The 27,494-nt window shown below is 40.5% G+C and overlaps 1 protein-coding gene across 3 annotated transcripts in view; it reads right to left on the reverse strand.

Moving 5' to 3' along the window:
• Nucleotides 1-27,494, reverse strand: part of heatr1 (HEAT repeat containing 1) — a 78,185-nt gene that overhangs the window by 36,408 nt on the left and 14,283 nt on the right. For all 3 annotated transcript variants that reach the window (XM_078229598.1, XM_078229599.1, XM_078229597.1), the window contains exons 9-23: nt 26,313-26,427; nt 24,005-24,112; nt 23,144-23,261; nt 21,110-21,217; nt 18,054-18,149; nt 17,005-17,093; nt 15,503-15,714; nt 12,062-12,183; nt 10,373-10,567; nt 8,278-8,461; nt 6,720-6,868; nt 5,729-5,921; nt 5,453-5,625; nt 3,207-3,374; nt 1,288-1,521 (exon numbers count right to left, since the gene is read on the reverse strand). In XM_078229598.1, the coding sequence (XP_078085724.1) occupies nt 1,288-1,521; nt 3,207-3,374; nt 5,453-5,625; nt 5,729-5,921; nt 6,720-6,868; nt 8,278-8,461; nt 10,373-10,567; nt 12,062-12,183; nt 15,503-15,714; nt 17,005-17,093; nt 18,054-18,149; nt 21,110-21,217; nt 23,144-23,261; nt 24,005-24,112; nt 26,313-26,427 (2,264 nt within the window). The remainder of the gene's footprint in view (nt 1-1,287; nt 1,522-3,206; nt 3,375-5,452; nt 5,626-5,728; nt 5,922-6,719; nt 6,869-8,277; nt 8,462-10,372; nt 10,568-12,061; nt 12,184-15,502; nt 15,715-17,004; nt 17,094-18,053; nt 18,150-21,109; nt 21,218-23,143; nt 23,262-24,004; nt 24,113-26,312; nt 26,428-27,494) is intronic.

Below are 27,494 nucleotides of genomic sequence, written 5' to 3' on the forward strand. Positions count from 1 at the left end.
TCTGCAAACTTGGAAATGTTTTACATTTAATCCCAAACCCAAATCATTGACATTGATATAGGAAAAACAGTTCACTTGATTGGCATCCCTTCCATAAATGTTCACTCTCTCTACCACCAATGCACAGCAGCAACAGTGTATACAATCTACAAGATGCACTGCAGAAACTCATTGAGGCTCCTTAAGCAGCACCTTCCAAACCCATGGCCACTACTATCTAAAAGGACAAGAGCAGCAGGTACAAGGGAACACCACCACCTGGAGGTTCACCTCCAAGTCACTCACCATCCTGACTTGGAAATATATCACCGTTCCTTCACTGGGTCAAAATCCTGGAACTCTCTCCCTAACAGCACTGTGGGTGCACTTATACCTTGGGGACTACAGCAGTTCATCAGACTACAGCTCATCACCACTTTCTGAAGGGCAACTCAGGATGGGCAATAAATGTTGCCCTCGCCAACAATGCCCACGTTCCCTAAATGAATTTTTTAAGAACAGGCTACTGAGTTTATGCCTTATGTTGATCATATTCAGAATTTTAATTTGTATCCACAGTTCTGCAAAATGGTAGTGGCTTGGTTAACTTTAGAGCCACTTGGAGCAGTTGACAGCAAGGTTTGTTCTGCAATTATCTGTTGTATTTTTTTATTTACATTTTTAAATATAGTTTGACACTTTAACTTTTCAAACCTGCCTCAATGCTGGAAATCTCTTCCAGAATATGCTCTTGTGATATACATTTGCAACAGCAATAGTCTTCATTGAATGCATTCAAGCATAACAACATCCCTCATGGAACCACACATACACAATCGCAGCATCACATCTCAAGGAATGTACAATACACACAAGTGCAGCGCTGCTCCCCACTGAAAGTACACTTGTGCACAAAGACACACAACTTGCAGCATTATTCTCCACTGAATACACAGAAATATAACATATCCTTCACAAAACACTCTTGCACACTTAAAAGCATAGCACTACTCCTAAACAAATGCAGACAAGCATGGTAAGCTCTCATTGAACGCATGCACAAGCAGAATATTACTTCTTCCTCAGTGTATATACGTGCACATATACTCCTCACTATGTAGTTACCTGTTCTTACTCATTCCAAATGTGCATATACATAAATATTAGCAAAATAACAATAAGCCAGGATTAACAGTAAGGAAATTATTGGAAAGTATGATTATTTTCCAGAAAACACAGCACTTATGGAGATTTCAAATTAGAGGCCTGTATGTTTTCCCTGAACAGTACATCTGTAGCACAAAGTACCTGTTCAAGTGCAGTGATCTGCAGCGCCGGTAACCCTTTGTACACCACACTGGAATCATTTAAGGCACTGATAAAAAGATTCAGACTATGTGGGTCCTCTGCCAGTAATGCTGCAGAATATTCATTGTACTTTGAGAGGAGCATGTGTAGCATAAGGGCTTCATCTTTGAGGAGCTCATCAGGTTCTTTCTTTAGCAGTCTCTCCATTAGGGGTAACAACCTGGACAGTACAATCTGCAAAGTAAAATATCACATGGCAAAATGTTACTACTTTTACACAAAGAAATAAGCCCAGTATCCAGTGTTACACAATGCTAAATGAAAAGGTGCTTTCATGACTCAGAGCAATTTAATAACTATTCCAAAACACATTTAAGCGGATTGGTCCTACCACATCTCGGTTTAGTGGAATGACAGGATGCATAATAATCATTTCAACATGCATGCCAACCAAATTGGAGAATCCCAATCCTGGCTACCAAAACACCACTTAATTGGCTTGTCTTTTAATTATATTTTGTCCATCATATCCCACCCCATTTATCACGTTGGAGCAAATGGTCCCACAATCACTGGACAGTTCCACAGAATTGTGCAATTCTTCATCAATTAAGGTCATTTAACTGTGAGGGCAGGTTCATAGAAATGGTACATTCCAGTGAGGGAAAGATCCACAGGACAGTGATTAGAAAATGTGACTCGCACTAAACTCTGCATTCCCACCTTCTCAAAGCCACCTGTAGCACTGATCATTATCCTAGATCAGACAAAGATTAACTCGAGACTTTCATAGTTTGTATGGGTCAAGGCCTCACTATTCAATGCATTCACCCAATGATTTTTGGACGGGAGGAACTGCATCATTTTATGGCAAAACAATATCAACAATTGTGTACCAAACTCCCAACTAAGACAGACTGCTTCTTTAAAAGTAGTGAGTCATAAGACTTTGAGAAAAGGTTGCGTTTGATGCCGATGCCACATAGGTAGCCCATGTTGTGTGCATACGCAAATGCAATCATCCAAAATAAAGTTACAAGGTTTATTCAACAACAACACTTAAATTAAGTAGGGCTTCCAATGGTGGTTCGAATAAAATCTGGATTCTGCAAGAGACCAGTGTGAAGTGCGCGAAATCTCAAAAGATTTGTAGGGCTGCAGGAGGTTACAGAGATGGGCACAGGTGCACATGGAAGGATTTACAAGGGGATGAGAATTTTAAAATTGAGGTTCTGCTGGACTGGAAACCAATGCAAGTCACTAAGCACAGTGGTGACAAGTGAATTGGACTTGAGAGACCATTGAAAGAATTAATCTGGAGATAATAAAGGCATGGATGAGCATTTCAGCAGGAGCACAGAGATACAGATCTCCAATATTATGATAACGGAAATCTTGACGAGGGAGCGGATATTTGTTTGGCTGCTTATCTCAGTGTCAAATAGGACAACGTGGCTGCGAATAATCTCGTTCAGCCTCAGACAAAGCTGAGGGAGATACTTGGAGCTGGTGCATGTCAAATGAAATCTGTGGTGGGGACCAGAGACAGCGGCTTTGTTCTTCCCAACATTCACTTATCATCCACTCATATGGACAATGGCCTCAATGACATTACCTTAAATACTGCAACTAAAAAGTTCAATTAACGTGGTTTAAGTGGACAGTCAACCGAGTGCCAGCTTCAAAGGAGCTTTTCACACTCAATGAGTAAAGTTATTAGCAATTTTATGAATGATTATGAGACAATTTTATTATACTTTTAAGTTTCTTTTTCATTTATTATTTAATTACACTTCTAGTTCTAATTGTCATTAATCTGCTTGAAATTATAATCTGACTGGGTAAAACAATGTTCTAAATTGTGCGGATCTCTGTAATTGTCTCTATATTGCAACATACAGTGCTTCAAAAAAACTCACCTCTCCATTCACCTCCTCAAATGCTTTCAGCAAGTTATGTGCTATGTATGAAGGTCTCCCAGTATCTGCTATGCATTGCAGAAAATTCTCCAGAGCTTCTCTTAGGTTTGCATGCTGTGATCTTCGCTTACTGGGTCTTAAAAGGTCCTCAAATAAGCTACTCAGGGCCTAGACAAATCAAACAATTGAGCAATAAACCATTAGCTCTAATACTGGCTCCTTCAAAAGAGGAACAGAAAGATGAAGCATTTTAAAGAAAGAATAGGGTACTCAAATAAAATTTGTATGATGACTTTTAAAATGGGAAGGAACAAAATAATCTTCTAATGAGAGGTCATCAAAACCGAAAATGTTAACTCTTTCTCTCTTCGCAGATGCTGCCAGGCCTGCTGAATATTTCCAGCATCTTCTGTTTTTACGACAAAATAATCTTTGGGTGCAGTCAACACAGGAAATTGGAAGGCAGCAAAAAACATTGGCAAAGCCATGAAAGAACAAACAAAATCCTTGGTTCCTGCCTTAAACCTGAGAAATAAGAGGATGGTTGGGGAATGGTGAAGGGAGTGTGGAGAGAAAGGGAAAAAGACAAAACCACTTTTCCTGAAATCCGGAGCCTGCTGAGGACAATCTGATTAGGGAGACACTTGAATTAAGTTTCAACTTCATACTTCGAAGATACTTCATCTGCTACAGGTGCACATTTGGATGTTTGGGTACATGTTACACTTAATTCTATAACCATTAAGGGGGGGGGGGGAAATCATGGAAAGTACACAACAACTTCTAATTTGCACTCCTTGCCACAAACACAAAATCAGAAACTTGGCTCATAGGATGCACAGAAAGATTGACAAATAATGTGGAAAAGACAGACTGAGTTCAGCAACCATGTAGCTGAGTCTGCGAGCTTTAAGAACTCTTAGCTACATCTCATACTGTTGGGTGTGATTTGCAACAAATAAGCACAGTATATGAATGCATAAAGGGTAGGTATTTAACTGGCAGGGTGTGACCAGTGGTGTCAAACAGGGATCTCTGTTGCAGCCTCAATTATGCATCGTACACAATACTCCAGATGTGGTCTCACCAATGTCCTGTACAACTGAAGCATAACCTCACAACTTCTGTATTCAATTCCCCTTGCAATAAACAACAACATTCTATTAGCTTTCCTAGTTACTTGCTGTACCTGCATACTAAACTTTTGAGATTTAAGCACTGGGGCACCTAAATCCCTCTGCGCTTCAGAGCTCTGCAATCCCTCACCATTTAGATAAAATGCTTCTTTGGTATTTTTCCTGCCAAAATGGATAATTTCACATTTTCTCTCATAATACTGCATTTGCCAGATTTTTTGCTCACTCACTTAACCTACCCATGTCCCTTTGCAGCCTCCTTAGTTCCTCTTCACATTTACCTACCTTGTCATCAACAAACTTAACAACCATACCTTCAGTCTCTTCATCCAAGTCATTGATATAAACTGTAAAAAGTTGAGGCCCCAATAGTGATCCCAGTGGCACACCACTTGCTACATCTTTTCAACCAGAAAAATATGCTTTTTATGCCTACCCTGTTTCCTGTGAGTTAACCCCTACAACACAAGCTTTTATTTTTTGCAATAATCTTTGATGTGCACCTTATTAAATGCCTTCTAGAAACCTAAGTACAAAACATCTACCAGTTTCCACAGCACATATTAATTCTTCAAAGAACTCCAATAAGATAGCTAAACATGATTTTCCTTTCACAAAGCCTCATTTACCCTGCCCGATTACCTTGAATTTTTCCAAGTGCTATATCGTCTTTAATAATAGCTTCTAACATGTTTCCCTCTGACAAATGTTAAGCTTGTAGTTCCCTGCTTTCTATCTCCCTTCCCTTTGACTGAAATCAAGAAATGCTTCTACAAGGAAATGGCAGTTGATGCGAGGTCAATTGTTAATTTTGGGACTGTTAGATTTTTGTTTACATTATGGGACATGGGGTTAAGGTGGATATATGGAAATAGGTCAGAGCTCAGCCTAAATCTCATTGAAATAATGGAGCAGACTCAAGGGGCTAAATTCTTGTTCTCCATGAATCCCTCTTTAAGGCCAGTACATTACAGCAAATGAAAACTAAATGAAGAAACTTGGTGACATTTATGAAAACTACAATATCCAAATTAAATTTCAAAATACATTTATTAAAATTGCACAAAGATACCAACAGAAAAATAGAATAGCCCTTGTCCCCTTTCTTACCTGACTTAAATGAGTGGGATCTGCAATAATCTCTTCCGCCTCATGGGCAAGCTTATCAATCACCACTTGATAGACAGACCCTTGTGCTCTGGTTAACATTTGCAGACAGGCAACAGCTCCCCGCCGCACCTCTCTCACGGGATTTCCTAAACTGATGACTAAGGAGATCACCACTGAAAGCCAATCACAATTTGGAAATAAACTGGCATCAGTTTTATCATAGAAAATATTTTATCACATCAATTTAATGGGCTGAAATCATTCGATGGACCATACCTGGGCATGTCGGAGGTGCAATCATACTTCCAGTCTCTGTAGACTGCGATGCAAGTAGCGTGTGACCCAAGTAAAGAGCTCGAGTCTGTAATACAGCACCTACTGTACGGTTTAACTGGTTGCTAAGGTTACAGCTGTAACTCCACAGAAGCGACAAGAACTCGAGGAGATGACTGAAATTGTTCAGGTGGGTCTACAATACCAATAATCATCGAAAAGCAAAAGGATAGAGTTAAAAAACAATGTTTCAGTTTACCTTAAATTAGTTTATCTTTCCTCCTTCTAATGGTGGCCAGTTTAATGATTCACCAAAAAAACCTCAGAGTGGCCTAATTCAGGAAGTGATTCCACACATTCAAATATAATTATTCCCTCTGCATTTGGATGGGGAAAATAATCTGCTAACTTGTTGGCACTTGGGCAAAGAAAGGTTTGCACATTTTCAGAATTTCAGTCTGTCAGTACATTTATTATTCATAACAAAAAATAAAGCCCACAAATTATCGCACGGGAGATCTGAAAACGCTTGTCCCCCGAGGAAAACTGCAATTTATTTAATGCCTTAAATTGTTGCTCTATTATAATTAGTTGCAGTAGGATCATTGAGAATGCAATGGCTCCACAAATAAGCAAATGCACTTGGTACTCAACTCCATTTAAAGCAAGGCAGTTTGCGCACCCCACTTAAAATACATGTTCCGTTGAGACAAATACTGAATTGGCTCTGTTTCTTTGTGGAAACAGAAATTAGTGTGTGTAGTTAGTTAGAGTGAGAATGAGATATATTGTAGAAAAAGTAAACCAGAAATAAGCAGCTATATCACATTTCTTTAAATTATGAAAGGTATTCCTAAACGCTTGAATCGGAATTACAGAAGTATTGGCATCAGATCAATCCCGTTGAAAAACATTACACTAACAATCCGGATTTATCTTTCTTTCCTAATGTTTCCTCCTCCTTGCCTACATTACAGATTAAATTTTAACTCACCTGAAACAGAAACTGCACAAGTGTCCTGAAGCTTCTTGCAAGGCTTCCTTCGCTGGCACCACAAACAGTGAGGTCAAATACATCAATGAGAAGATGAAGATAATCACAGCTTCGCCCATCCAAACTTTCAGGGTTCCACCAAGTCTGATCTGAAATTTTGCAATCAGAAAAGTCAAGTTCAGTGTGGTACTCGAGTGGTCATGACAATGAACTGGTTAGAATGAGCTGTGAAATTTCAATCAATTAAATCTGCCATCTGTCATGCAGCACCAGAAAATGACATTGAGATGAGGTGAGAGTCGCTTCCACCGATATCAACGCAATACCGGACTGAAATTTGTCATCAAGACGCTTGAGCAAAACTGGTATCAGTGGGAAAAATCGGTGGCTGGAGTCACAAGGAAGACAACACAGGTTGTCAAAAGCTAAAAATCATTTATTATCAGGTATTCTTGCAAGGTGGCATGGTGGTTAGCACTGTTGCCTCACAGCTCCAGGGACCTGGGTTCGATTCCTGACTTGAGTCACTGTCTGTGTGGAGTTTGCACATTCTCACAGTGTTTGCATGGATTTCCTCTGGAAGCTCCGGTTTCCTCTCTCAGTCCAAAGATGTACGGGTTAGGTTGATTGATCATGCTAAATTAACCCTTAGTTTCCCCGGGATGTGATAGGTTAGAGGGGTTAGCAGGGTAACTAAGCGGGGATAGAGCCTGGGTGGGATTGTTGTCGGTGCAGACTCGATGGGCCGAATGACCTCCTGCACTGTAGGGATTCTATGTTTCTAGATATTGCCCTTGACCCAAACAGCATCAAGTAATTAATCAAAGACCATCTTCTATGGTAAAGCAAGCAGTGGGTTGTTTACTGACCATTCTTTGTTAGCTCCATTTGAGACTTCTTCGAAAACAAAGCAGCTCACGCCCGTTTTAGAGAAAGGTCTGCACGATGTTAAGAGTTCTGTTGACAAGTCTCAAAGCTGCTTCAGAAACTTAGACGTTATAATACAATATTCCAGATAAAGTCTAACGTACAACCAAGATTTGCACTTATTCCATTTGCTAATGCAGCCCTGAACCATAACTTCACGTCAATAGATTTTGCCAATTATATGCTGCAACAAGTTAAGTGTTTTGTGGCACGTTCTTATAAACCAAAATCAGCACAGATCATCAGCCAGTGAAAACGTGCGGTTCTCTGAAGCAGTGAGCATACTTGTCTTTCTTGCATTTAAAAAGAAAGCTTGCATAAACAACCCTTTAAAAGAAATTCCAGTCGGCAGTTCATTCTGCTGATGGGGTTAACAATTTTTAAATGTCAGCCATGCTCAAGAACAACGGCAAAAAAAAGAACTGCCCCCCCCCCCCATTTTATCTCCAAGCAAACTAACACTTATTATTCAATCCTGGTTACAATACTTTGATTTGAGACCTCCTATTCTTCACCTTAAAAAAAAAATCAATGGCACGGAATCATCACCATTCCAAACCGTGAATATACACAGATCATGCTAATTATGCTTAAGTTATTAATAGCTAATACACCATTTTAAATAACTCACCTTTCATAAGCGATTCAGGAGCTTTGAAAGCAAGGATGAATTTCTTTAGCAACAAAGTATGGATTAATCCAGTTTCTGTACTTCTGGCATTGCCATGCTTCAGACTTTCCACATATTCAGTGAGCAGGCCCGCTGGAACCATATTCCCATCAACAGAATCAAGATGCCACTTCTGACTAACATTCTGCAATATTGAATGGGGAGCGTGATTAGAGTCATTTTGAAACAAACTAAGGGAATGTTTTTCACGTGCAGTACATTTGGGGCTAAGAGGGAGGGGTTTTCAAATCTTCCGTCTAGCCTTTGGGATCCCATAGTTTCACCCTGAAGGGAAAAAAGATCTTAATTTTAAAAACAGTGCATTCAGTCCTGAGACTATCTTCCTGGAAAGAGGTGCACAGGACTTGTTCAATATCCTGTTTAACCGTGTCCCCATCTGGCTCTCTTGTACTCCAAACTTACAAAGCAGGATCTGCTGACACAACGGATTCCCTTCCCTATTTCCTTTTGTTTATCCTGGAAGTTTGATATCATGACATCATTACAACAGAAATAATTGTAAGATGCGGTTTACATTTACAACTGTTCAAACACTTAGGATGATTCCGAGCAGATGCCAAGCTAGTGTAGATGTTGTGGAGTAAATAGAGAATAATGCAGCATTAACGGGTACTGAATAGGTTGGTAAAAATTTGCTAATGAGATTGGAAGACAATTAGCTTTTAGTCTGAATAATTTAGTTCAAACTAAGCCATCATATGTACTAAGTGCAAATAAAGATGTAACATATGTGCGCACAACATTGAACAGTTGAGCACAGAAGATTACAGAAGAGCCCTGTCCATGTGAATGTATTATAACTTAAAAGAATGTACGATACTGGAGGGGAAAACACTGCCATTTATGTGGGTACACTTACAATGTGTAATTTGTTGAGTTAGTGGCTTCTGATGTCATGAGGAAAAAAGACAAACAAATGAGAAAGTTACCTTGGACGAGCCTCATCCACCTTTGTTGGTTTCAAAGCTCTTCCAATGGAGGCAAGGGACTGCTAATTTGGTTGGAGATGATTCATGGCACAAAGGCCAAGAGAAGTCTTAAAAACGAACTCATTAATAAAAAAAATACTTACTCAGGTCTACAGTCTAATTCCCTTCAACATATGGATGTCTAAAATGTTTACATACTGGATAGTAAGAAAATTGCGAAGCAGAAAAACAGTAGCGCCTACCAGAAAGGGACTTTACATCTTTCCCACTGAAGGTATTTTTAAATGCAAAGGAAGAGGTGAACTTTCGAAGTATAGACGGTTGCTTTGAGACACAAAGGTAAGTTATCTAAAATTCTAACAGTTTAATCTTTACAACACGCACAAGACAAAATAAAGGAATAATTTGTCAGAACGTTAAATTTACAAAAGGACTTTTTTAAGTTATTGTAAAAAGTCAGGAAGGAAACACATGTAACTGCACCATTAAAACAAAGATGTTCCAGCTATGATTTCAGGTCATGCTGTCCCGACTGATATTAGGTAAGGAGGGAGCAGCAACTGCTACAGTTAGGAAAGGGGAAAATAAATCAGGCATTCTGGTAATGCCTATTCGTCTTTCCTATCTAGTGAAAGTGAATGCATTTGGATGCTGGACAAGGACATGATTGTTATGATGTCCCACCCACCCGCTCCATGCAGAAATAATCTGCTGACATAGGAGTAGGTTCATATCCCCAGTGAGCACACTTTGCCACTCAGCAATGTAAAGCTCACACACGAAGAATGGTAACTCAGGTAACCACCAGAGGCTATATATTCAAGAGGGAATTTCCTCATGGATTCCCCAAATCAGGTGATTATAGCTGTGTCAGCAATTCCATATAAACTGCATAAATGGCATTTCCCTGACCTTCTGCCCAAGTCATGGGGGCCAATGGGAAAATTCCCAAAGAGATCCCTGACCAAAATCTTCAGGAGGGAAGATACAGAATGAAAGAAATGCTTCTTTGTTCATAAAATTCTCTGAATAATCGAAAAATACTGCAATTATTTGCTTTTAATTCTGAAAAGCTGCTACATTCCTCAAATAAGTCAGCTTCTTACCATATCTGAATTTTTTGCAATGAGTTTCCTCAGCTTTTTCTCCAGAACGCCATACAGTTGCAAAGCAATGGGCAAACAATCGAGGTCTGACTGTTTCTCCATGGTCTGAACCAAAGCAAAACTCAGCAAAATCGAGACCAGCTTCTGCTTCAGGTTTGAGGACTCTTTTCCAATGATTTCTATGAGATTTCCCATCTGCAAACAAAGTAAGAACTATAATCACAATTTGCAGCAACATCAATGCAGCTTATGCTGCATACTGGAAGAGCCTCCTTTCCTGTTCCCACCTACAAGTGTAAAACTCAATTTAAGTATCATGAATATTGTCCTATTGCTGTCTCAGGATGGGCAGCAAATTCCAGCCTGGCCAGCATTGCTCACATCTCAAACAAAAATAAAATCACCGTTGCCTCTTCTTCTAAGCGGTTCTTTATGAATTTTGGTTTTATTTAAACATTTCGAAAGGTGAACCTCCATCTATTATCAATCATCCCAGGTTTACATTTAGCTATAAGCTTCTATCTTAATGTAATTTTATTACCGGAGTTGTAATTTCTCCTTTGCAGTAGTTTTGATGCTCTCTCGTTCCTAGGTCTATCTCTATCACAAGCATCTTTGTTAGACCTGTTTCCTATTCCAGTCAGTACATTTAACTCTTCATTTTCCATTGAATATAATTGCTTCCAAATTCAGCCACTTAACAGGTTTAAATTTTTTGTGGTTTTTCTTTCATTTCTATCCTTTATGTTATTTATTTCCCTTTCTAGGCTCAACCACTGAAATTATGAGGGTTGCTTCAGTAATATTTACTTACTTTATGTTCCACGAAATGGTGGCATCGTACTTGCCCACACCTGACTCCCAATTTATTCCCAAAGTTAAGGAGTAACTTAACTCCTTAAGTTACTCCTTAAGGAGTAAGGGAGGGCCTAGAAGGCTGGGGTTGCATTTTGGGATCAAGGTGCTTACATTAACTCAACAAAATAACACATGCCCTTTGGCCTGCCGGGGATGGAGTACACATCATTTGTATAAATATTGCTGTTGCTCTGCATCAGCTACAAGTTTCCGTTGGAGATAAAAGGTCAATGGAGGCCAAGGGACAAGTAGAAAAAGGAAGTGGCAGAGGTGCACAGAATTATAAATGTTGAGAAAAAGAGATAGAGAGATGAGGAGATATACAGGAAAACTGTGAGAACAAGAGATATAGACAGAGAAAGTGCATGAGAGTGAGAAACCATGCAAAAGGCAATAAGAGCACGAGAAAAGAAAAACAAGGAGAGTTGAAAGTGAAAGATAAGGCATGAGTAATGGTACAGAACTAACTAGTGTAATATCCGCTGTTGTAAGATAAAAGTCCCACAACAGTAGATAAACCAAACAGACAGGATGATTTCAGGTTTGCCTCTTGGCAACTTGCTTTGATCAAATTGCCTTCCAATTGTACCTGATCAAAGCTTATTTACTTAAGAGCATCTGGCAGCAAGCAAACATAGGTGATTACATGACCAGGAAGGATTCTGTAGTTCATCTGGCCAAATGTAAAAATTGTCTCCTCCCTCAAATATTTATGCCTACTCTCCTTTAAATTCTCCAAGATGACAAGAGGGAAGATCAGTTCGAGTTACGGTTTCAACAACATTTCACATGCTGCAAGGCAAGTTTCATTCCAATTTAATTTTCACTTACTGTTTGAGCCCTAAAAGTAGGTTCCATCAAACATAAATTATTCATCAGACACTGGATCAATTTCTGATTTGCTTCACCCACAACTTGTTTTGAATTACAGCTGTCAATAACTTCTTTGAGTTCTGTACAGAAAATAAGATTATGGTAAAGTCGCTTCAAGCAGAGGACACAGCATTTGTAATAAAACAAGGAGTCAGAACAAAGAGTGTAAAAAAGAATTTTGCAGACCACTATTTCCTCTTGTGTATTAAGCATTTGCACTGTGCTCTCAGTGCTGCAGAAATACAAATACACCAGATCTTCAACATAATTTATTCCTGGAGATATGTATATTTCCTTATCTTTGCTCCTCTTATTCCAGGAACGATTGAGTGGAAAGCAAATAATATATAATTAGGCTCCTGACTAAAGAGCACATCACAGCTCACAAAAGAAGGCTTCAACATGTGTGGATTTTAATGTACATTCTGAGCTAAATTTGAAAATGTAGATGTAAGGGTTAGGCTTGCAAGGCAGTACAAGTCAACTTCTGTAAAAAGCAGACACAAACAACTTAAGGAGGCAACTGACAGCTTTGTACCCAAGACAATTACTAAGGTTATCTCCGATTTGTAAATGTGCACAAGCAAGAAATGCACTTCAACCGCACATACATTTTAAAAAATGAACTTTTCCACTCCGCCTTTATGTATTTTTCTCTCTTAGCCCCTCACTCTTACACCTCTCCCTAAGTGAACGTGTGATATCAATTCTACCACTGTATTGTGCTCCAGCATGGTGGGTTAATTGCATTGGGCTACTGAGTTGCTCAGACTGAGAGAAATTCTCCATAACTAAAAGGTAAGGGGATAAAAAGCACTTGTACTTATATGGAGTCTTTCATGATCTCATGAGGTCCTTTACAGCCAGCGAAGCAGTTCAAACTGTAGTCACCTTTGCACTATAGGAAGACCTTTTATGTTCAGAGAATTCCTTTCTTCACCAAGTAAAATATAGCCAACAGAATATTTACTTAAAAAATGTATTTATTGCCAAATGGTGACCCTGAAATAGAGCCTTCCTCCCTGCAATGCCCAACAGGTGATACCACCGACAGAGTTGGGGGTTGGTTATCAGCAATAATTGATTGGCCTTGTGGAGATGGTCTCCATGTTAACTATATAATCATAATATCAAAGGTGTAAGACATTTACCATTTTCTTTTGAAGAAAGTTCTTCTAAAAGGTGCTGAAACTGATAACAATGAAGCATTTATTGTCAATGATATCTGACTAAAAAGTCACTAATCATTATAGAAGGGGTTTGGCAACACTTATTTTAAAAGTACTAGTAGGGATTTCTGCTTTCCAAAGCTTAATGTGAGCAAGCAAGAAACACCTAGCTTCCCTTAAGTGAAACAGAGCCATTGCTGGTTCAGTGCAGTGAGGAGGACATGAATATTACTGCCTCAGCTTCCATTCGCCAGCCCTAATTTCTTCCTCTTCACCATCCTTTTTATAAAAAATCCTTTCTCACTTAGGTGGTCTTGTTTAGTCACCACTCCCCACATTTAAATGTTAACAAAACTTTTACAATTCCAATCCCTAACATTTTATTTTCCCTCGCTAAAGAATGCTGCAGAGTTAAATCGGAATTCCCAGTATTGACCATCCACAGCCCAGGTCATTGATGCTATGCAATGCCTATTTTGGCTTCACGGTGGTCAAACAAGGAGGTGATGGCCTAGTGGTGTTATCGCTAGTTTAATAATCCAGAAACTCAGCTAATGTTCTGGGGACCCGGGTTCGAATCCTGCCACAGCAGATGGTGGAATTTGAATTCAATAAAAAATATCTGCAACTAATATCTAAGATATTAACATGGGGCGGCACGGTAGCACAGTGGTTACCACTGCTGCTTCACAGCTCCAGGGACCTGGGTTCGATTCCCGACTTGGGTCACTGTCTGTGTGGAGTTTGCACATTCTCCTTGTGTCTGCGTGGGTTTCCTCTGGGTACTCCGGTTTCCTCCCACAGTCCAAAGATGTGCAGGTTAGGTTGATTGGCCATGCTAAAATTGCCCCTTAGTGCCCTGGGATGTGTAGATTAAAGGGATTAGCGGGTAAAATATGTAGGGATTTGGGGGTAGGGCCTGGGTGGGATTGTGGCCTGTGCAGACTCGATGGGCCGAATGGCCTCTTTCTGTACTGTAGGGTTTCTATGATTTCTATGATCTACTGATGAAACCATTGTTGATCGTCAGAGAAACCCATCAGGTTCACTCATGTTCTTTAGCGCGGCATAGTGGCACAGTGGTTAGCACTGCTGCCTCACAGCGCCAGGGACATGGGTTTGATTCCTGGTTTGGGTGACTGTCTGTGTGGAGTTTGCACGTTCTCCCCGTGTCTACGTCGGTTTCCTCTGGGTGTTCTGGTTTCCTCCCACAGTCCGAAAGATGTGCTGGTTAGGTGCATTGGCCATGCTAAATTCTCCCTCAGTGTACCCGAACAGGCGCCAAAGTGTGGCAGCTAGGAGATTTTCATAGTAACTTCATTGCAGTGTTAATGTAAGCCTACTTGTGACACTAATAAATAAGCTTAAGCTTAGGGAAGGAAATCTGCTGTCCTTATCTGGTCTGGCTTACATGTGACTCCAGAGCCACAGCAATGTGGGTGACACTCAACTCCCATCGGGCAACGAGGGATGGGCAATAAATGCTGGCCAGCCAGCGATGCCCATGACCCACAAACAAATAAAAAAAATCAAGAGAACACAATGCAGCCTGGGTTAATTGACATTGCAGGCAGAAGGTCACACCTTTTCTCATAGAATCTAGAATCCTACAGTGCAGGAGGAGGCCATTCAGCCCATCAAGTCTGCATGGACCACAATCCCACCCAGGCCCTATGCCCATAACCCCATGCATTTTACCCTAGCTAGTCCTCCTGACGCTAAGGGCAATTTAGCATGGCCAATCCATCTCACAAGCATGTTTTTCGGACTGTGGGAGGAAACTGGAGCACCCAGAGGAAATCACCCGCGCAAACTCCATACAGACAGTGACCCAAGCTGGGAATCGAACCCGGGTCCTGGCGCTTTGCACACGATTCCTGCCAATTGCAGAGTCGGTATTCCCACGAATGAAGCCAGGGTTGTCAACAACCATAAAGGAGCATACCTGACAATGGTCAATATTCAGTTCCAGCAATTCTTTTCCTAAAAATTTTAAAAGCCAATCAAAAAAAATTGCTGCCTCTCGGGAGCATTGGAATTTTGTCCGCTGAATGATAGGATCGAGTCGAAATGCTCACGTTCTCAATCTTACCCTCGCACAGATCAAATGTGTAAAATCCATGCAAAAGTTTGGAGATGATAATCCCATATTTTAAGCATACACCAAACCGAAGATGCTGTTATCAAATGCTCAAAATAAGCAGCATTGCCATAAGTAAACACTTTTTACCTGTCGACCAGCCGTGGAAAAGCGGAGTCATGGAGCAGACACCTGAATCAGCAATGTAGATTGATATTTTCTGCTCAGCCGATTCTTTGGCTGGATTGGTCAGGACCATGTATGGCAGGAGTTCCATCCAGATCCGATTAACCAGTCTTTCGTTCCCATGATACAATTTTCCTGAGCTTAAAAACTTAACTGCCTCTTCCAGAACAATATGCCTAGGAGCAATTGCATAATAGAAAACATAACATACTGCAAATATTTAAGAAAAGCAAACACACAAACGTGTGGAGGAGACATTTTTAAATGCATGTGTGCACACACACACACGAGAGAATTGCAATAAAACAATTTTGTCACCCATCACTCAACGTTTTTATAGCGAACAATAATTATTGATGCAATGTTTTCTTCTTCCAGTGAGTGGTGGTATTGTGCAACATATAATTTTTTTGTGAAATCATCCTGTTCATCCACTGCAGGCACTACTCCACGCTATATGGTGTCTGAATGAAAGGGTGTGACTCTTTCGGCCCCCAAATTGAATAATTCCCATATGTTTGTATCGCCGACATATAGTTATGAAGTTCATCTTGTACAAGTATAACACAAAGCATCAACAAATACAGATCAGAAAAGCCTTAAAAAATATTCACCCGGTCAGGCAGCATCTGTGGAGAGAGAGAGGAAGACATAGCATTCTAGACCAATGACTTTTGATCAGCCATTGACCTGAAATGGCACGGTGGCACAGTGGTTAGCACTGCTGCCTCACAACGCCAGGGTTTGATTCACGGCTTGGGTCACTGTCTGTGTGGAGTCTGCGTGTTCTCCCAGTGTCTGCTTCGGTTTCTTCTGGGTGCTCCGGTTTTCTCCCACAGTCCGAAAGACGTGCTGGTTAGATGCATTGACCCAAACAGGCGCCAGCATGTGGTGACTAGGGGCTTTTCACACTAACTTCACTGCAGTGTTAATGTAAGCCTAGTTGTGACTAATAAACTTATTATGTCAGCACTCTTTCTCTCTCCATCAGATGTTGCCTGACCTGAGTATTTCCACTAATTTGTTTTTGTTCCGCATTTCCAGCATCTGCAGCATTTTGTTTTTGCATTAAAAATGCCTTCGTTTGACTGCTGGCTGTGTTTAGTTCAGCAGTGGACAGCCAGTGGTGTGGAAGGCCGAGATACAGCGAATGTTTCAGCCAATAGTCGATATATTGTGATTTTTGTTGGAAAGTACGTAGCAGTTGTGAGGACAGGATCAGGTATAGTTTGGATGTCTTTGGTCTAAGCTAATGTATAAGAATGGCCACTTGGACAATGTACTTGATGGTAGCCAGTAACTGTTGAAATGTAATCATTTAGGAAAGGGTGGGAATAGGTTGAAGGGGAGAGTGTGGGGAGAATAGAGAAAATGCCTGCCAAAGTCTTTCATGACTCTGCTTTTCATATTTTAATTATCTACGTTATATTTGTACAGTCTGGTCCTGTTGTCAAAAATGTACCCACCAATGCTCATTGCTAGAAAGATCTGCTCTTTGAAACAGTGACAAAAGACAAGAAACTGTCTCTTCTTGACTAAGGGATCCAGAGAAGGCCTATAAAAGGAACAGAATGAAATTGAAAATTTAGCATTAATATTTAGCCCTTCTTGAGCAACAGATTAGCATCATAAGTTAGACAGGACAGCATCTACCTATAGCTGCCACTGTGCAAAATCTTTTCACTCAGAATTGAGTGTCTTTGGAACTCTTATCGAAAAGGTGGTGGAAGCAGTCATTGAATATTTTTAAGACAGAGGTAGCTAAATTCTTGGTAAACAAGGTGGTGATGGGTTATCAGATAGGTGGGATGAAGATTTGAGGTTACCATGGGATCAACCATGATCTTATTAAATGGCGCAGCAGGCTCAAGGGGTTGAATGGCCTACTCCTTGTTCATATGTATGCTTGTACATTCAATGCTCATCAACTTGTGAGAACAGGTGGGTCTCCCATAGCATTGTATGTGGATAGCCTCCAGTCTGGAGCATGACTGTGATGTTCAGCTACTAAGAACAACTGTGCTTCCCCTTAAGGCCACCGCCCAATGACTCCTTCCTGACAGAAGTAGTCTATAAAGGCAAATTGGAGCAGCTTAGAAATTGTTGGGCCAGAGAACAATTGCCGCTGTTTGTAAATTTTAGATTCTAGCTCAAAAGATTATCTCTAAACATGCACAACAAATTAAACTGTGACACTTGAAATATGATACGTTTACACTAGTAGAAAGATATTTGTTAGATAATGCTGCTTGTGAAATGATTTGAAGCATGCTGATGGTGTGACAAAGCAAGTTGTCTAAACTGAAAGGTAGACAAAAAAAAGGTGACGTATAAATATTTAACATTTTTCCATTCAAGGTAATAATGAAATAAAAATATCTATTTCATGATTAAATAACTTCTCTAGATGAAATTCACATTATATTAGATCGTCCAAAAACAAGACCAGGCTTCCTACATAGTTTTATATTGGGAAATCAGCATAATATTTTTTATAAAAACATATTCAACTCGCCTCCAGAGCTTGCATAGCGACCAGAACTACCTCGAGGCTATCATCGTTCAACCGCTCCAAAATAGATTCCTTTAGAAAAAGATCATCGCATCCCTCCTTTGAAACAAAATAAATTATGTAAATAAACTACACTACATGCCTAATTGTGTGATCATGCGTGATCATATTTCAGTGTCCATGATTGTTGTGAATCCTGTGTATGGTTTGCTTCATTTATGCAAAGACTTCATTTTAAGATGTTTCTGCCTATACAATTACATTTAAATGCGAAGCTTTTAAAGTTAACTTGTTCACATTTTAAACTCAGCAGGCATACTGGGATTAGCTTGAAAAATTGACTGCATTTTTTGAAATTACAATGTTAGCAGAAACAGGCCTTTTCATAAGTCAAAACCACGTTTTTTTTTTATAAACAAAGTTTTCTATGGCCACAGCTGCAAATTGCTTATGAAAGTTAGAGACAGCCTGTAACAACCAATTTCATAACACAGATAACGGAAAAGTTATAATTCTGTATATAGCCATATGTGTTCAGTGAGGTTTGGGTCAAATCTATGTCAGGACTGGCTTTTGGTTTTATCTCTCTCTCTGTCCCAATTTATTCGCTCTCTGTAATGTGTTAATTTTAAATTATGCTCAATAGAAGAAATTCAATGTATTAGTGCTGTCTCCGTCTATTCTAAGGAATGAATGGACCCTACACATTATATGTTGCATTGTGTTATGATCCCAGTAGGGACTATTAATGTCTAAAGTAAAATCCAAGCACCCCATTACATGGCAGAGCCATGCCACAAGATTTCACATTTTTATGTATCAAAAATTACACATGGCCAGTGCTACTAATTTAACAGCATATATTCGATAAAGACTTTTGTTAAACTCAGCTCTACTTCTTCCATGAACAACCCAAAGATATGCCACAGCTCTTTGGAGTCCACTTTGGTTTCTCCTCAGTTTTTCAGTCTGGCACTTAGACTTTCAGAGTTCTTTCTCTCTGGTTTCCACTGCTGTTCTCTTCCATTAGTTTTACTCGACAGATCTGGCAATTTTAATTCTTGATGAATTTGAACCACATCTGAGCATGGGCCTCCACTTGAAATTTCCCGATTAATGATTCTAGATGAGGAACACCTCTGATTCCTACTGGCCTCTATACTCCTTGTTCTGGCTGCTGGCAGATTTACAGCTACCTTTCACAGCCTTCCAAACTGACCCTGCTGGCAGCTTTCTCTCTCTCTAGATGAGCTGCAAACTGCATCAGACCAAAACTGCAGCTGCCTTCTACAAGAAACACCCAGATAAATAAAGCAAAAGAGCTTTCTAACCACCACAACCATCTCCATGGCAATATGGCATACTTGGAGATAATCCCAAACAGAAATGTTAATTAACTACCTTTAACTTCAGAACCCTTATAGTGCAGTGGATAGCCTCTGAACCAGAAGGGTTAGAGCCCCATCCCAGGACTTGATGGCTAAGGAAGGTGCATTCATTATGCGGTCAAACAGGTTAAGTGTGTCAACCTGCGAATCCTTCCAAACATGTCAATGGCTGGCGGTAAGAGCAGGAGAGACTCCTGGTCAGCCACCCTTTGATGTGGAGTGGTGTCCCTCAAGCTATAAAGCCCTGGCAACAGACTAGCGACCTGTTCTGGGAATTACTAGCTATGGAAACAAAAGTCTGCCTTAGTGCACCACTAGGTGTGGAAAGAGAGTAGAAGGTGACTTCAGAACCAAACTTTCGTAGCTATGACCCATATGAATAATTTACATCTCTAATATAACTGTCCAGATTCCCTGGTTCTGCCAACAGGTCCAGAGATAGGTCATTCACTGTTTAATTTCTTTTGTTTCACTTCCAACGATGACTTTAAAAGATAACTGCAGGTTACCTTTACACTCAAATTAACCCAGGCCTTATTTGATTTGTATTCATTTTAGTGTTGCTTACTGGGTTCATAATCAGGTTTCCCATTTCACTTACATGTAACACTTTAATCTCCAACCTAGAAGTTATACCTCTAAAGCACATTAATTATGGAATGAGATATTTGCAATAGCTGCAACAATTCAAATGCCTGGTGCTACAATTGAGGCTGTTGTCCTGAAAGGTTACAGTCAATCATAAAATCCAACATTAGATTCCATTAATTTGTTTTTTAAGAAATCCCAGTAGAATTTTACAAACTTTTACCACTTGGGTTTGCACTAGTGCAACATCAAAGTGCTGCAGGAGTTTGGGAGTGTGGTTTGCAATTATTAAAGCTGTATTACTTAAAGTGTCTTTTTTAAAAAGTTAAATTAAACCATTTAATTTAAACAGTCAAGTCATATTTATATATATTATCTGCATATATACATACACATTCTTTTACCTGGGCAAATCTATAGTAATAATTTGCAACTGCGGTGGCACAGTAGTTAGCACTGCTGCCTCACAGCTCCAGGGACCCGGGTTCGATTCCCGGCTCAGGTCACTGTCTGTGCGGAGTCTGCCCGTTCTCCCCGTGTCTGAGTGGGTTTCCTCCGGGTGCTCCGGTTTCTTCCCACAGTCTGAAAGATGTGCTGGTTAGGTGCATTGACCCGAACAGGCACCGGAGTGTGGCGACTAGGAGAATTACACAGTAGCTTCATTGCAGTGTTAATGTAAGCCTTACCTGTGACTAATAAATAAACTTTACTTTATTTAGTGGTTATTTTCAAAGAAGACCTCATTTTGTAGCTCAACACATACATCAAGGCTGCTGAAACTGAAGAGAGCGGAAGGATTTCACAAGCCTCTGCAATGGGTCTGGACTCAGCCCAAATTACTAGCTTCGCTGACCTGTATCCAGCAGTCACTTCAGATGGTTACAATTTCTGAGTAAGATCCTGTATATTTAATTACATTGCAAACCCCAACATTAAAAATAATTTCAAGGTTTCATGGCATTCATTGCAACTATTAGGGTTACTTTGCATAGCCTCTATGCCAAAGGAAATACAGAAAATCTTGCGGATTTAAGATGAATTGTGCAATAAAAAAAATCAATTGATTACTAAGCCTTGCATTACCTGTGAGGTGTTAATGATTTCCTTCAAGCGTTCAACCGCAAATATTCGGATCATAGACTGTGGGTGATTTAGACTCAGCAACAAAGATGTGTTAGAATCTGCCAATAACTAAAATGAAAAATAAACGTTGTTAATTCTGAACTATGTACCTTATAATTCCCCCCCCCCTCCCCACGAAGGCTTCGGCTATTTTCTGGGACATGCTTCCACCGATCCCAAGCTCAAATGACCTCATTCATGTGACTGCAAACACTGTATCAACAGGCTACTCACACACAGGAGTGCACCATTCTATAACTGATTCTGTCCTTGCCCAATGATAGCAGTTTGGGGTTCTTCCAGCGACAGCCATTTGATAGCAATCTGGAGTAAGAACCCTAGGGAATTTTCCTAATGATCTCCCCTCCCTAACCTCCTGCCAATTCGCAGTTACTCAGCTACTGTGCTTGTGGCCAAGCTGAGAGAAACATACAAAGGCCACAATTAAGCCTGGTTTCCCCCCCTGTTCTCGATGGCCCAAGAGAAAAAAGAACTAGGCCATAAAAACTGTACAAGTCCTGATTTATTTTTTCCAATGAGAGCAGAAACAACCAATCCAGCACTTCTGTACCATAGTAATGAAATGTCGGGGAAAGCTTGAAGGTTTTCCCGAGCAAGGTTGAAATGAAAGGAAAGTCGGTAGCTAATTTGCGCTAGGCATAATACAACAAGCAACAATTAAATAAATGGCTAAGAGTTAAATGTTAAGCAGGTCTCTGGGAGAATCTCTTTCAATTCCTGGATTAGTGCTTGGGATCTTTTATAGTCACCTGAAAAGGCAGACAGTAGCTCTGACAGTGCAGTACGCTGAGTCAACCTTCACGCCCCGTCACCGCAGTCAGTGAGAACAGAGAATTTGGCGCTTAGCCAAAATTTTGTTCACTGCAGCGGGACTGGAGAAATCCAGCTGCAGGTGAGGTCGGAGAATCCGCCCCAACATTAGCGCCCAACTCTGTCTGAAAGTGTGGATTCAAAACACAGCCTTCTAACTCAGAAGTTAGGTTGTTACCCAAGGATGGAGAACTAGAATGCAGGGCGTCAATTAGATTGAGAAGAGTGCTATTAAAAGCGGGCTGCAGTGGTTGGGTGATTCCAAAATTGGGACAGTAAAATTAAGGAGATTATAAACGAGAATAATGAGTTCCATAATTTTGAAGTCCTGGGAAAGAATGAGCCATAACGAGTCTCGATAAAACACTGAGGATGCGAGCAAGAAGCAGGATATGCAAGCTAACGCATCTGGAGTTTAAGTATCATCTAGTTACAACATTAAGCAGTCCCAGGTCAGGTACAAAGTGAACTACCTGAAGAATAAAGCTCCCCCTACTCTGTTCCAACACTGTAGATCTATTCCAACCCAACCACACACTCCCAAGTGTATTAGTTTAAGCTCTAAATTCCTACATCTAATTGCCTACAAGGTGTTTTGAGGTAAAATGATCAATTTAGTGCCAATTTGTGCTGGGATATTGTGTGCATTCTGCATGGATGAGAGAATTAGATGGGTAAGAAATATTTCCCTCCATCAGTGATGGACTGGGACACATAAAAAAGAGATAAAATAACTGCTCAAACCCACAGTACCTTTCAACTGCAATTTTCTTAGCACATATTAGTCGGTTGCCCATGTATTGCTTATGGTACTTTAAATACACCGTTTTCTAATGATTAAGAGTTACCCAATGCACCTTGCATTAATTTCAAACATATTTTTATTTTAAAAATGGTAGCGCTACAGCTTCTGTGATGCAAGTGGTGGGAATTAAACATTCATCATGGAATGTTTTAGAGAATAGCAGTTCATTAAATTTATACAACACACCAAATACCATTTTATTTTTTAAACAGCTTCCCAGGAAGGGCAACTTTTAGAAAAAACTAACCCCACAGTAGTATATTTAATTGTGCAACAGACAGCTGAATAATGAAATTTATTGCAGTCATTTTTTTCTTTAAAATTTTTTGCTGAATCCCGAGCTTTAAAGTCTACATTACCTGATGCTTGACACTGTTCAAAGACAGAGAAATAAACTGATGAAAGATATCTTGTTCTCTCTGGCTTTTTGGCTTTTTCAATTGTTCTTCCAGGGCTAAATCATAAGCATTAGGATACCTTCACAAAAATAGAAAGGCAAGTCTTTAAATAGGAATAACAGAAAAAGACAACGAGATAGATTGGGAAAAATGTACGTTAGGTCTAAAAGATTGCATTTTGTTTTCACACCAACATATTTAATTGCTCTCACAAAGCAACTGCCTTAAAACTCAAAAAGCCGTTTAGTTCTACAGGAGTAAACCCTTCTTTTTCTCCACATATTTTTCATCCCAGTTAACAGGAGTGCAAGCAGGTAATCTACTGCTAGACACCAATGCAACAACAAGAACATCAACAGGGCGGCATGGTGGCACACTGGTTGGTACTGCTGCCTCACAGCGCCAGGGACCCAGGTTCGATTCCCGGCTTGGGTCACTGTCTGTGCGGAGTCTGCACGTTCTCTCCGTGTCTGCGTGGTTTTCCTCTTGGTGCTCTGGTTTCCTCCCACAGTCTGATAGGCGTGCTGGTTAGGTGCATTGGCCATACTAGATTCTCCCTCCGAGTACCCGACCAGGCGCCGGAGTGCGGTGACTAGGGGATTTTCACAGTAACTTCATCGCAGTGTTAATGTAAGCCTAATAAATAAACTTTAAAAAGACTCTGGAGTGACCCTCTATCTGGCTTGCGGGTAAAGCAATTGGATTCAATTTTGTGTCCTCCTGAAGCGAAACAACTGAGAGCAAGAACTCATTGTTGGTTTGCGTGCCAACCTGCGCAGTCAACATGCCACATTCAAAATAGGATTTCCTTCCTCTGCTTACTTTGTTTCCACAAGTCTGACCACGGCCATAATTTTCTGATTTAACGCAGAGAGACTGTCTGGGTTGGTACTATTTGTCGAATAGGAAATGTACTCCTCAAGCAGCACACTAGGATACAGAAGAAAATCAGATGTAGCATGACTGAATACAATAATAAAGATAAATGAAGCACAGTAGTAAATCCCTACTGAACTACAGCCAGATATTTATCAATATAAATCACAACAAAAGATTCCAGGCTGTAGGCCCTTGTAGAAGACACCATTAACAGCTACAATAGCACATTTTTCAACAAATTTATCAAATGGCAAATCTGCTCCTAAGATTTTGCCACATGTAATCGATCACTTACTAACTCAGAACAACAATTTTGGTTTTATTCTCCGATGGTGCACTAACTTTATTTAATAAAGTACAAAACAGAATAATCCAAGAATCGCCTAATTAGTTTGCCATGTCAACTTCAAAGATTTCCCTCTAATATTCAGCCTGCAATCTTCAGTTTACATTTATACTCAGTATAATTATTAACTTTCCTTCACAGATTTCTTTTTTAACTTTAAAATAGCTTTACTTGGACAAAATTACATGCAACTCCCAAAGCAGAAGTAATGACATTGGGATTTTGTTTTAAATTAAAAACATCAACATAGAAACAAAGAAGATAGGAGCAGGAGGAGGCCATTCGGCCCTTCGAGCCTGCTCCGCCATTCATCACGAAAATGGCTGATCATCCAACTCAATAGCCTAATCCTACTTTCTCCCCATAACCTTTGATCCCATTCGCTTCAAGTGCTATATCCAGCCGCATCTTGAATACATTCAATGTTTTGGTATCAACTACTTCCGGTGGTAATGAATTCCACAGGCTCACCACTCTTTGGGTGAAGAAATGTCTCCTCATCTCCGACCTAAATGGTCTATCCGAATCCTCAGACTGTGACTCCTGGTTTTGGACACCCTCACCATCGGGAACATCCTCCCTGCATCTACCCTGTCTAGTCCTGTTAGAATTTTATAAGTCTCTATGAGATCCCCCCCCCTCATTTGTCTGAACTCCAGCAAAAACAATCCTAACCTAGTCAATCTCTCCTCATACATCAGTCCCGCCATCCCCAGAGTCAGCCTGGTAAACCTTCACTGCACTCCTTTGAAAGCAAAAACATCGTTCAGAAAAGGAGACCAAAACTGCTCACAGTATTCTAGGTGTGGCCTCACCAAGGCCCTGTTTAATTGCAACACATCTCTGCTCCTGTACTCGAAACCTCTCGCAATGAAGGTCAACATACCATTTGCCTTCTTTACCGCCTGCTGCACCTGCATGCTTACCTTCAGCGACTGGTGCACAAGGATACCCAGGTCCTGCTGCACACTGCCCTCTCCCAATTTACAGCCATTCAGCTGGTAATCTGCCTTCTTGTTTTTGCTTCCAAAGTGAATAACCACATTTATACAAATTATGCTGCATCTCCCATCAATTTGCCCACTCACCCAACCTGTCCAGGTCATGCCGAAGGATCTCTGAATCCTCGTCACAGTTCACCCTCCCACCCAACTTGGTATCATCTGCAAACTTTGAGATGTTACATTTTGTTCCTTCATCCAAATAATTAATGTATATTGTGAATAACTGGGGTCCCAGCACCGATCCCTGTGGCACCCCACCAGTTACTACCTGTCAATTTCAGGAGGACCCATTAATTCCTACTCTTTGTTTCCTCTCTGCCAACCAGTTTTCTATCCATCTCAATACACTTCCCCAATCCCATGCGCTCTAATCTTGCACGATATGGTTCAGTAGTTATTTTAATAAAGTGTTAGGCTTGAAAAGCACAGGTCAGTGTGTGCATCAAGGTTGAATGGAGGAAATTGAGAAAATGGTGAAGCACAAGGTACAAAGTTGGAGTAGAAAGTGATATTGGGGAACGGAGCGAGGGAGGCTTCGTGTAAAGCGAACAGGTGTGGAGAGAGGCTTGGTGTCAAGCGACCAAGGCAGTTTCTAAAGACCGCAATGTCCGCTGGACCCCATGCATGAGCAGCCAGCGGACAGAGCCAACTAGTGACCAGAAAATGAAATGTGGAGTTCAAGATTTCTTTTTCGGAATTCTCGGATGCATGAACGTTATAAATTTTATGTTTCTGTATATCGTGAGGCAAGTGGGGAATGGTAAAAGCGGCAGCGTCTCGGACAGTTTTCAGGAGGAGTAAAACTTTACAGAAAAATCTTGGCTAACAGGACTGATGATGTAACTGGCCAGCACAAGAAATGTGATTGTATATACAGAAGGACACGGCAAATGATGTTTACTTGGCTACAACTTGGTCCAAGTTGCTCCCCAGCATAATGTTCTGAAGTATGGCTTCCAGCAATTGAATGTGGGTTTGGCAACCGGAGGTTTCTTCCTGCTCTTCAGCCATTTCACCTGAGGAGATAAAGAAATGTAGATGAGTCACACAACAGTTTACATCAGTGACTGTTACAAAGGAAAACAGAGCTGATGAAACAAAATGCTAAAATTAATTAAGAACACTATCCTTTCACCTCCATTAGCAGGGGAAAAGAATCAGGCCAGGGGATTAAATTAAATCAGTTTGACATTCTTTATTTAGTTTTTAAGAGGAGAAATTAAGAATCTTTGATCAATGAGGTACATTTTAAGGAATGCCTTGATAGAGAAGCAGAGTGTTTTAGGGAGGGAATTCCAGAGCTTGAGCTGAGGCAGCAAAGGGCATGGCCACCAATTTTGGATAAACTTAAGTACACTCAGGAGGCTATGATTTCAAGTCCCAAAGCAAGGATATAAGCTGACATTTCACTGCAGGAGTATGGGGCTGCTGCATGGTTGAAATGTTGTCATACAGATGATGTATTTTGTGGAGGCTTTTTGCCTTTGCTGGCGCATATTATTCCTCTGACACTACTTGAAGGTCAGTGAATTCTCTCAGCATCCTAGGCAACATTCTTCCTCAACCACCACCCCAAAAAAGATTAACAAGCTACTTCATGGGGCAGCATGGTGGCATAGTGGTTAGCACTGCTGCCTCACAGCGCCAGGGACATGGGTCCAATTCCCGGCTTGGATCACTGTCTGTTTGCACGTTCTCCCTGTGTCTGCGTGGGTTTCCTCCAGATGCTCCGGTTTCCTCCCACAGTCTGAAGACGTGCAGGCTAGGTGGATTGACCATGATTAATTGCCCCTTAGTGTCAGGGGGACTAGCTAGGGTAAATTCATGGGGTTATGGGGATAGGGCTTGGGTGGGATTGTGGTCGATGCAGACTCGATGGGCCTCCTTCTGCACTGTAGGATTCTATGATTCATCGCATTCTTGCTGGCAGTATCTCACTGTGCACAAATGACTGTCATGTCTACCTGCATAATGACCATTGCACTTTGAAATAACTTAAAATGTGAAATGCTTTTGAGACATTTGATTGTCGTGTTAGGATGCTGTGTGAAGCCTTTCATTTAATTCAAGGGTAAATATTTTC

This window comes from Mustelus asterias, chromosome 15 (assembly GCF_964213995.1).
Source record: "Mustelus asterias chromosome 15, sMusAst1.hap1.1, whole genome shotgun sequence".
Classification (NCBI taxonomy): Eukaryota; Metazoa; Chordata; class Chondrichthyes; order Carcharhiniformes; family Triakidae; genus Mustelus; species Mustelus asterias.